Source organism: Phalacrocorax aristotelis, chromosome 1 (genome assembly GCF_949628215.1).
Source record: "Phalacrocorax aristotelis chromosome 1, bGulAri2.1, whole genome shotgun sequence".
In the NCBI taxonomy this organism is placed as follows: Eukaryota; Metazoa; Chordata; class Aves; order Suliformes; family Phalacrocoracidae; genus Phalacrocorax; species Phalacrocorax aristotelis.
In genome coordinates, this window is record NC_134276.1 from 32,184,411 (window position 1) to 32,196,465 (window position 12,055).

At 41.1% G+C, this 12,055-nt stretch overlaps 1 protein-coding gene across 5 annotated transcripts in view; it reads right to left on the bottom strand.

Moving 5' to 3' along the window:
* Positions 1-3,803: 3,803 nt before the first annotated feature.
* The window catches only part of LRCH1 (leucine rich repeats and calponin homology domain containing 1), a 138,850-nt gene continuing 130,598 nt past the window's right edge, over positions 3,804-12,055 (bottom strand). For 3 of the 5 annotated variants that reach the window (XM_075087023.1, XM_075086995.1, XM_075087027.1), the window contains one exon: positions 4,868-4,949. Coding sequence is in view for 2 of the 5 variants with exons in the window: in XM_075087014.1 (XP_074943115.1) it covers positions 4,836-4,949 (114 nt within the window). In the remaining 3 variants the exon portion in view is untranslated. Of the gene's footprint in view, positions 4,950-12,055 lie in introns of all 5 variants that reach the window. The other 2 variants (XM_075087014.1, XM_075087004.1) reach the window with 1 other exon arrangement.

Consider the following 12,055-nt stretch of genomic DNA (forward strand, 5'->3'; position numbering starts at 1 on the left):
TAAGCCAAAAAGCGGTAAGTATTTAGATTTTTTCCAGTCCCACAACAGCAAAATTGGCTCAAAGGCTTGTTTAATGTGTGGCTGTTTCTTCTAGTTGTTCCTTTCCCCCCACAGCAACCAGGCGACTGCTCTGCCGTAGCCAGCAGATGGATTACGGGGCTGTCCCTAACATGGGGTGGGAGCAGAGGCACGCTGTGCCTGTGCTGCAGCCTTGTGCCCAGTACTAGGAGTGGCATCACAGAATAGAATCATAGAATCATTAAGGTTGGAAAAGGCCGCTAGGATCATCGTCAAGTCTTGCTGCCAAACCAACACTGCCATGTCTCTTAAACCGTGCCATGTCTACACATTTGTTGAACCCCTCCAGGGATGGTGACGCCACTACCTCTGGGCAGCCTGTTCTAGTGCCTGACCACTTCTTCAGTGAAGACATTTTTACTGATATCCAACGTAAACCTCCCCTGATGGGGCAGCGGTGGAGTCGGGGTGTTCAGCTTGGTGCAGGTACTTCTAATGATAAACATTTCCATTTGTTACCTGTCAAAGCTAGTACTTTTTTTTTGCCTAATGCATTCTGATGACTGTATTTAAGGGAGGGCACGTGCCATCCTTGTCACTCCCTGACGGGAGTGAGCACACCTGTGTGTTACATTAGGGGAGATTAAGAAGCAGGTTTAACTGTGTCATTTACTAAAAGTGCTTTTAAACCACTGGTCTAAAGCTGCTGAGTTAATGGTGGGAAACAACTTGCCCTGGGTGGGGGGAAAAAGGTCCTCTTTCATACATCATAAATTTATATGGTATAAATCTAAGTTTCCCATGATACTGTTGATAGTTGTGGGGAGCTTTATTGCCAGTATCCTTAATTTACAGTCCAGCAGGAGATTAATTACCATATCAGCTTCCCCAAACAACTACCCGGCTACACTTCTGGAGCTGAAATCACCTGTCATATTTTCCGCTCGGCGCTCCTGATACTTGACAGCTGTCCTGCACTGGTCACTTTCTTAGTAAAACAGATCATTCGCGTGCAGCGCTGCCTTCCTCGAGGGGGAGCTCCGGCTGCCTCACTTATGAACTGGAGCAGATTCAGGTAAGGCCCGGCCGGGCTCTCCTGAGTCCAAGCAAACTTGTTTCGAAGTCGGTAACCTCAAGGCTTCACCGAAGCTGCCCTGGGCTCTTACAAAACGGGTGCTAGAGGGCTGGCACGGAGGACACCCTCCCGCTGCACTCGTGCACGGGCTGCAAGCCCAGGCCAGCGCAAAGCCGTGAGAAGAGCTGGGGCGCTTCGATCAGTTGCGCGCGCGGCTACAGACACCGAGCGTCTCTGCACCTTCTCGGTAAGCATTGTGTGAGGCCGCCAGATCCCTCCCGTTGGCGATGCCCGAACCTCGGCGGGACGCGGCCCTCGGCTGCCTGCTGCTGAACAGGCTCTGCTCGCCGTGAGGAGCCGCAGAGCAGGACTGCTGTGGGACTCTTCTGGCCTAAAGTATGCCGATTCTAACGCGGCGATCAGTCTGTCCCGGGCTTTGTATCGCAACAGCCACGAAGGCACTCAAGCTTCCTTGGCAATCAAAAGCACGATCTCCCCAGGAGATTATTGCAGGGGGATCCTTCCCTTTCAAAATCCACTACTAAAAGGGAACAAATACGCCCATAAAATCACCTGGTTTCGGTACGGATGCTTCATTAGAGAAACGACAAAACAGCAGGATCTGTACTTACGCGGCTTCAGAGACGCGGACAGGCAGGAGAAGGCTGTATGCTGTCACCTACGCGCAGTAGTTCCCTACTACCTGTTTCCGCAGAGACGGGAAAAGGGCAAAGCAGCTTGGCCCAGCCCTGTCACGCTGGGTTACGCCCAGGCCAGAAAGCATGACTGAACTATTGCTTGGGTTCACTAAAGACATGATCCGATTTTCTTTGCTAAAGCCTGCAGGGTAGCCTCTGCAGGAGGGCACGGAGGAAAACAAGCCGCACTGTACAGCGAAGGGGGAAGCAGTAAAAAGAACGCCTCCCGTATGGGGGCGTGAGCAGGAGCAAAGTGACGCTGCATCCCCCCTTCTCCCTGCGCTGAGCCCCCCAGGTCACTACGAGACTGGCAGGAGAGCTTGAGCAGCAAAGCTGGGGGAACCAACGCCCGGCAGTTGGGAGCTGGATCCTATTCCTTTATTTGGGTCACACCATCCTCCTCCCCCCCCAACCCCCAGCCCCTATATCCATCGTTCCCAGCCTTTGGCTCTCCCAAACATCACCTCTTTTACAAGAAACCATCAGGCACAGGGGTAGTTGGTTAAAAGGTTTCTACAAATAATATAGTTTAATAGTAACTACAGTAAAGATTTTCTATATACATTATGTTTGCTGCTTCGGGTACTATAGATTTGCCATGCATGTTTTATTGCACATATAAATAGTATACAAAGATTCATGAAGATTCTCTTTTTAGCCGTACAGGTTAAGACTGCATAAAAAAAAGCCGTATTACAAAATATTTAGAGCTATTATTTACAGCCAACTTCAAGCAAATACTGAAAGACACTATCGGGAGAAAAACAAAGTTTTAATTATGAAAAAACAAGATTTGTCAAAATAATAATTACAAAGCTTCATGTTGCCATATATACATTGTAGAAAAATACCCAGGAAACCTGCATTTTATCCCTCGAGATGCAGAAATCAATATTCCTATTTTTATACTCCACCTTTGAATGCTTTTAAAATTTGATAAACTCTGACTCGAAAACTTATTTTCTTTACATTGTTCGTGCTTGTTTTGACAAAACAGATATTTGTGCAGGTCTGTAAAATATTAAAATACATTTTAATTTAGTGTTAAAGTGCACAGTACGTTTTATAGGAAACAATATGCTAGCTGCCAATCCAAACTGCAATTTAAGTCAATGTTCCCCCTATAAAAGAAACGCTTTTGCTGAGGCTGAAGTGGCTGGATGTTCCCTGCATAACCTACGTGTCCCTGGCTGCCAGCCCACTTTCCTCCTCCTAACACGTGGCTGTCAATACGTGCCAGCGTGCTGGCAGTTTGTGGCATTAAAGGGTGTAGCCTGCGTTCAAATATTGTATTAACGATTTAAAAACCCGCTACTGGAATTCGGTGGTTTTAAATGCAGTGTCTGTGAACATGCGTCTAACTTTGCCTCGATACGTAGTAGCGACAAGTATGCATCCTTCTTCCAAAAAGTCTTTATACAATAGCCCTCCCCGCATTTTCCTGCGTCAGTATTTAGTCCTCCCACCACATCGCCTCTTTTTCCGTCATCATGCATTGTGAACTACCTGCTTGCGTGCACCCCTGACCCCAACAGCTCCCCTTTACGCCACGTGCAGCTTTCCCGGCCGGCCTGCCGAAGTTACATCGCTCGCTTCTCGCGTGAAAGAAAAAACAGATGTTCCAGATACTGTGAGAATCGCTGCGCTGGAACTTTTTGATCTAAAACCTGTGATATTTTAATAATAAACTATGCTTTTTTAAAAAAAAAAAATTTCAAGTAGCGGTGAGGACCACCACCTGATTTCCTATTGCCCATGCGGGATCGGAGGTCTGACCCTGCAAACATTCGCTACGGAACACGGGGCTTCAGCCTGCAGGAAAACGATGGAGGCTCTAAGGAGAAGCCCTGTGGCCAGCAGGTTGTAGCTGGAAGATCAAGTCTCTGAGACTGCCTTCGGCAATTTTAATAATTTTATCTCCTCTCAAAGGAATCACTGAAGAAAACAAAAATTTTTTGGCTACCTGGTAAATCTTCTCGCTAATATTCTTGTGCTATTTTTTGTTATTTGTTCTGTAGTGCTGCAGTCGTTAAAAGAAACCAAGTCGCAGTGCAAAATTATATTTCAAGACACACGATCCTAATGCACATCACTCATGTCGTTGTGGCAAAAGTTAAATGTCTTGTGCATAGTAAAATAAGCAATCAAAAATATCTGTTCACATTTATTTTTCAAGTTTACATCTTTCCTTTTTTTTTTTTTTAAACATCTATATACAAATAAATCGGGTGTGCTCTCAGTTTTGGCCAATTTAATCTAGTGGGGGGGAAAAGTGCTACTGGAATGTAGGAAACCCAATGGAATGCAGACAGATTTTTACCAATGTTCTACAAATTCAAGAATTAAGGAATGCCATTCCAGCTAGCTGTTGTTTTAGTAAAAGCACCTATTTTGTTTGCTTTTTATCATATGTATCAGAAAATACAATTTACAGAGATCTAGAGCTACTGCACACCAAGTAGAATAGAAAATAACTAAATATTTATATTAAAATAAAGTGTTTAACCACAAAAAAGCAGTAATAAAATACAGTTTCCTAATTTACATTTTGCATCCAAAGGATGAATAACAACTCACTAATAAATAATATATAAATATTTTATGTCAGGATATTTTTTAAAAGGCAATAGCCTGAAGCAACTGCAGAAGAACCTAACGTGGCAGAAGTCTGATTTACTCTCCCGCCCCTCCCCCCCGCCAAATGATTACAATGATTCTTAGTTTAATCATACGAAGGTATCTTGCTGCAAGACAGCTGTGTGCTCCACACGTTTTTAAGTGGCAGAAAGGTGGCTGTTTTAGCAAGTACTGTACAAAGTGAGCTATAAAAGCAGTGAAGCCCCAATTTGCTCTATAAAATGTTTCTGGTTAGTGTGTGGTTTGTAGTTCGACGCAGCTGTACAGCCTGAAAGATGATTTTAAAATCAGAAGTATAAGAATGCTCTCAGAGCACTGGGGTTTTTTTCCAATGCAGTTTGAAAAGACGGGCAGTATTTTGATTCTTTGATGGCACAGTGGAGCTGGTAACAGCAGAGAGAGTAGTTTCATGTGAATAAAGCTTGTTTCACTGTGGTTACATCTAGCAATGCTTGAACTGTTATGCTCACTTTTACCAAGCCCTTTTCTTCTAGGATGTGATGTGGTAGGCAGAGCTTCTCCTAGAAAAAGACAGACAAAGGAGTAAAGATTAGAATATTCAATACTCACTGCAATTCTTTGCTTTACATGAACACGGTTGGAACACAATGCCCAACATGAAGGAACCGTTTCCTACTCTGAATTAAAAAACTGCCTGTGATTTTGACAGAGTGTCTCTGATTTTGCTCTCGTTACACCTATGAATTAGTGACAGATCTGTTAATACTCTGGGCCTCAGAAACCAACCTGTTCTGTGGTCTTTACAGTACATAAACATCTTAGCTAAGAGCGAGGGCCAGCAAGTACGCGCTGAATTTTCACCTACAAAGTGAGATAACATGGCATTTGCCTGTTATTACATGGGAGTGAGTTTGGGGACAGAAGGCTGGTTTTGTCAGTCAAAAAAGGTCCTACCACTGAGCTCTAGACAGGCAGGTCTTGGTCCCAGGACACGCCCCTTGAAAGCCACCCATTAGCATTGACAGAAAAGTGCGTGTCGTGTCGTGCGTTGAGTGGGCAAAGTGTTTCGTTCTGAGTAATTAGCAGCTTAGTTTGACATATCCAGGAATCAACTTTATTCACCGTTAAGGACACAGCAATCGTGGCCAGGCTGAAACCTACTCTCTGTCCACAGCGGCTGTTACACCAGAAGAAAGTCAAACAGTAAATACTGTATTTCCTACAGGTAACAAGAAACCCCCCAGTGAATAATTACAGAAAGCCTTGCATAGAGAGGCAGCCTTGTGTCACGATTGGCCCTCTCTTCAAAAAGAAGTTTTTCTTAATGTAACTGGGCAATTGTGTTAATGAAACCCAAGGAATTAAGAAATCAGGCAGCAGGTTTCTAAAAAATAAATGGAAAGGCCACACTACATCACATAAACCGTAATTACAGCTGTGAGACTTACTGGCACAACATGGAAGCCAAAAGTGTAAGTGGGATGACAAAAATATACAGATAGAAAGAAAAACCCCGAACGACACTATTAAACACAAACACACGGATACAGTGTCTGGCTCATGAAGTCCTTAAATTGCGCACATCAGATTGGTTTACGTTTGAAAAGGCACCATCTATGATGTAACCTTCTGTTCCTTCCCCAAGCATCCGTATGTGACCACCAGCAGACACAAGATACTGATTTATTTTTTGAAGGAGAGGGGTGGGTGTTTTGATATTCTCAGTATTGAATCTTTTAGCTGTTCACTCAACTTTTAGCTTCTAAAACTGGCGATGCATTTGAGATTATATTTTAATTAATTGCCTGTCTTCTACTGAATATTATTCTTGCTTCTCTAATGTCAGTTAAGGGTCTCTTATTTTATCTTTATGCAATTCATGGGCCTATGTCACACGTCCTCATGTACACGTTGATTTTATCTCAATTTAAACATCACTAATCTCTTCAACCTCTCTCTTCTCATGACACATTCTGTTCAGCTCTAGTCCCTTCCCTGACCCCTATAAGCCCTTAAAACTAAAACTAAAAATAAAAATCCAGGATGATGGAACTGGAACTGTACAAGAACAATTCACACAGTTTTTATCATGTTATGCACCGATGTCTAATTGCTTTTATTGGCTTCCACGGTTGTCCAGTCTTTGCTCAGGGAATCTGCAGTGGGCCACCGCTCCATCAGCACAGCACCAGCATTAAACAGCTACTCCACTTCTGATGTTTCTGACTTTCTTTTGTTCAGGAGTATTTCCTTTATGCACAACCAACGCTTCGCTTGTTTCAATTTTTGGTGAAGTTCCTCACACCCCACTCCAGCCTCAATGAGAGAAAAACTGCAAAACTTACCAATTAACTACTAAAAAGTGAACCTAAAAAGTGAGAGCCAAACTTTATTCACCATCATGGCATCTGCTACTGACAACTGTAATTTATCTATATTTACGTTTACATTTTACATTTACTACTTTGGATATTTTAATAGTTATTATTTTATGCTTAAAAGATTTTTTTAAACTTAATTTGTAATTATTTTTTTTAAGGTTCATGGATATAGCCCAGAACACCAAACGAATACTGTGGGTTCCTTCTGCACACACAGATCCAAGAAACAATTTCAAACAGATGATTTTCAAGGAGCTTGGCTGAGCAGGGCTGTAAGAGATGGACAACACACGTTTCACCACATGGAAGATGCTGCAACGTTCTGGCGGTCTGCTAACGCTGGGTTTCCACTTCTACTCGGTTTGTGGATTCTGATTCACATTGGCTGAACAGCTGCGGCAGCTGCCTCCCACCCCTGCCCGCTACCCTGCCCCTCTCTGCTGGAGCTATTTGCCCAGTCAGCACAAAGGAATATCCCTGTCTTGCAGCCGTTCCAGTTCATCACCCAGATTTCCACTCCAAACCTACCCTAAATTGGTCATTTAAATTAAGACACTGGGTTCTGCAGTTCATTCTTGTTCGTTCTTCTGACTGAGGTATTGACCTGCAAGCTGTCAGAGGTGGCTCTCACCAACTTTTATTCCTCTGGAAAAAAAGTGTCTTTTCCAGAGAAATATGTATTTTAGGATGTAAACTCCTAAACTGATACCTGATTAACACTGCCTTAGCTACAAAAGAATGTAGAGATAGTGATATCAAATAAAAGGGAAAAAAAACCCACAAAAATATTTCTACTTCAAAAAAATACTTTGCCAATCTGATGTCTTGGGACGTGGTTCATATGAAGATCTACAATATTCTGATTCCAGCAATTTTAAAAAAATTATACTAATTTATTGAGAATGCAAATCAGAACATCTAAAGTGAAATGTTATTCCCTCCACTCTCTTCTACTACTTTCCAGTGCTCTTGCACATTAGGCTCTTGTTTCGTGGATTTGGTGGCCCATAACGTGCCAGTTTTTCATTAACCTTCCATGCTAGACAAAAGGCATTAAATAGTAATGCCTGCTGAATCCCATATCTGAAACCCAAGTGATTAGTGTTACAAGGCTGACAGATAGGTAGGGATTGAATCCAACAACCCTGCCCCAAAAAACCTACCTTGCTTGATATTTATGTTTGAGAGTATTCTAAATTTAGTCTATTGAAGCCAAATTTGCTGAAAAAGCCACAGTTAAGGATGTTTCCTTTTGAAAAACTAAACTTACCGTTTCTGTGGCGCCTTATAGCACTCAGAGAGCTATTCTGTCATCCCTTCTGGCTAGGGATTTTGCAATTGTTTATAAGCACATTTTCACTGAAGGCATAAAGGAGTGCATGCTCCATTTCATATAAAACCCCCTCCAAATATAATTTTTCTCCTTTTACAGACAATGCATTATCTAATCCTTTTAAATACAGTATAGTAATCCAGGTTGTATAAAGCAACCTCTGCTGTATTTACAAGGTGCATACTCAAATAACTAAAGCTGTTTAAGAAGGTCTATAAAAATAGGATTGTACAGCTGTGCTCTAGGAGTGAGAGGTTTCACAGCACGTTACTTTTTAATATCATACATCATTCTTCATTAGCACTTGAAACATACACAATTGACAGCCTTCCTTTACTAAGCAGAAGGTGGAACTCTGTTAACATTTTATAATTCTGCAGTTAAACACGTGGCTATGAGGAGCTTCCCAAAACTGACAATGAGTCCTACATCATCTCCTAAAAAAGACAAACTTCATCTTAATGTGTCACAAATCAATTCTCTTATCTAAGCCCTAATCACTAACTTCAAGGCTTTGTAAATGGATTTCATCAACCCTGCCTCACATACTTTTCAACTCACAGCTTTAGAGTAATATACTTAACTCTTCTCAGAGTAAGAAAAATCAAATCCTGCCAAGGATGGAATCCAGAGCACACTGATAATCAACTCGGCTTCCTGCGTAACAGCAGTTAGCTTGGGCCGAGATCCCAGGTGTCGCAGTCCTTATGTTCAGCCACTGTCCCAGCAGCACAGTCCATTTTCCATGCTCTCTTTCTCACTCTCTAACCCACTACAACCGCTCTCTGGAAACCACTGACAGAAGAGCTGTGAAGCTGCAAGCCATGAGGGTTTCAAAACTTTTCTTAAATCCTGCCCTTTAGAGACAATATGCCCGACTGACCAAGAGGACAACTCACCTGTGACTCTGAGACTAAACCTTACCCACTTCTTCCCGCCTTTGATGAGACTTCTGTCCCTTTTATATTAGTATCAAACCCTGTCTAAGAATACCCCTGTTGAAACCGTCACTGAGCAAGACCCAGAAAGCCAGACAGAAGAACTGGCTACTAATTCTCAGGACCAGTCTAAAAATCTTTAGAAACAATTGTGGAGGGAAGGGCTGCCACTCCACTCATAGCACCATGAATATCTCTCTTCTCGACTACAGAAATTACGGTCTGAATTTTGAATGTATCTTTTCTCCCTAAGAACACAATACATGAGTATACATGTAAGAATACAAGAGTAACTTGTTGCAAGCAAACCACTTTACAGACACACAGCCATTCTGAATGGATAAAGATGTTTCCAAACTCATCATGAAGCAAAAGAACAAACTCCTTTTGATGGGGGGTGAGGGCGGGAGCACAAAAAGGAGGCAACAGCCAGGAGACTGAGTCACAAAGCAACACAGAAAGACAGTACAACAGGTGTACCCACAAACTTACACACGTGCATGTGCTTGCCAGAGCGAGTTTCTAATCCTGGAACAAAATGGCTGATTTCGACAGTGTAGGAGAAAACCAGGAACACACAAGGACACTGCTCCCACACGGATACGTGACACGCTACACATACACTGCTGTTTTCTTTGGCATCATATGACTTCAAAGTAATGACAACTGTTTGAACTGGTTTATGCTGGGACAAGCAGCCTGGCAAGTCAGCTACAGTTAGCAGTTATCAAAAAAGTAATTGCTGCCATTATATCATATGGGCAAGTAGTGAAATGACCGCATCATGGTAACAGCAGGACCCAACTGTATCTGTTAGTGAAAATACAGGAAAATGGAATTCTACAATTTGGCAAGAGCCTTTCTTTCTTTCTTTCTTGTAGTTGTAGAATACAAGATTTTAGAGCTACAGGGAAAAACCAAAATAGTCATAGAACAATGAAATGCTGGAATATGTCGTTTCTCCAAGGACAAATTTAAAAGTCCATGTAATGCCCATCATTTAATGTTTGGAGCCAAATACTCTGAAATGGAAAGTCACTATAAGAAACATCAGGGCCTTATATTTAAGCAAACATGTCAAATATGCAAAATCTTGAAATTTTGTTAGGTCAAGTTTTCTTTCTAAAGAGATGAAAAAACTACAGCAAATATTTACTTTTTCAAGTATCTAAGAGAATCTGAAATTATGTCTTCTTATATATATTTTCCTTATCCACTATTACTGTTGCCGTCTGTATGTGTCCAAATACCCTGAAGTTACCATTTGAAGTACAAAAGAAAAGAGCAGAAGATAACAAAAGCACAGTACTTCAGGCTATAGGTATATTTCACCATTTTGTTCCTTTTAATTTCCAATGGAAAGATTAGTATGTTTTGTAAAGTATACACTTTTGACTGGATTTGACAAAGAAAAAAAAAAAAAACAACCACAAAACCCACCAAACCAGACCTTCAATACTGCAGCTGTAATTCTGTATTTGGAGTCATAACCAGTTGGATGTCTAAATATGTGCATCTTCTGAACATGTAATAAATTGCAAATATTTCCCAAACTGTATTTGTAGATAGTAGGCATCGGACCCTTTTACAAATTCTGGCCTCGATCCATAAAATTTTAAAAGCAGACCATATATTTTGCCAAAATGCCTCACAGTTTCATTCTAACATGCTAAGAAAACATGTGACCTAAAACTGAAAGGAACAAAAAACATAATAAAGACAGACACACATGAAACAGTAACAGAAAATGGACACTTACAGAGGAAATATCAATTATACCATAAGCTAATATATTAAATTCCAAAAGTGAATGTACAAGAACGTTTTGTAGCGTCAAAGCAGAATGGGTCATTACCTTGAACTACTTTTATACTGTTCTTTCTGCATAACGCAGCGTATGGGCTAGAAATGAAGGAAATGGCAAAGGTTCACAAAACCTGCTCTACTGTTTTTTTCTAAATCTGCATATGACTGCTTTCATTTTTTTTGTAACAGAAGTAAAATGCTGAGAATACTTCTTTTTGTGAAAAACAACTGTGTGGCAATAATTTGGAAACTTATTAATATATATGGATTAGAAAACTGGAAGTGGACTGAATCTTTGCTCAGGTCTAATTCAATACCCATTCACATTAAGTGTACCTTTCAGAAAACTTATTAGGAACACAATGGGATCCATATACAACTTTCAGCTCTAAAAGCTTGTTAATATACAAGAAAGAGGCATTTGAAGGACTACTATACTGCACTTGGAAATAGTTATCGGTTTTCTGGCTCAAGGCAAAAGCAAGCCAGATCCTCACATCAAAATGCCACTGGTAATCCAGTGCAAACACATTTTACCTGCAGGTATATCCACTACAATTTATATTTATTACTTTATTGCAGTATGGATGAGATGACCTCCACAGGATAAAAGAGAAATCAATATGATAGGCACAGTACAGACTGGAGTAGACCTATTTATAAAGAAAGCAGAGTTTGCAAATCTCTCATGACAACTGCAATGGGAAAAAAAACGAATGGGGAAAGAAGTGGGAGAGCAAATATAAATCATGCTATCAATGAATATGTGGGTGAACTACAATGTATGTTGTTCTTAAAGCCAAGGTTGTCAACTTAATCATGTGACCAGCTGGGAGCACTAAATAATAACTGAATGTCTCAATGCTGGGACCTCCTCAAAGGTGAAGAACCACCAGTCAGTTGAAATGTTAGTTTCCCAATTACTAAAGCAACAGGAACTGCAGCACAGGAACAGGACTCTGAATTTAGCAAAGGACCCATTACAGCAGATTAAGGAGCTATGTATATGTTTTAAGTTTCCACCTCCCCATTTAGTGGGAGAATTATTGGCTTCAGGGGTGGGAAGACAAGTATTTTTCTTTTTTGCATTATGTTTGAAATACATTTTGAGAAACATTACTATATTCACAGAGAAATGTAAGGGCATATTTTACTGTTTCTTTCCCTGTAAGATTTATGTATATTTGGAAGTGTTATCAATAACAACC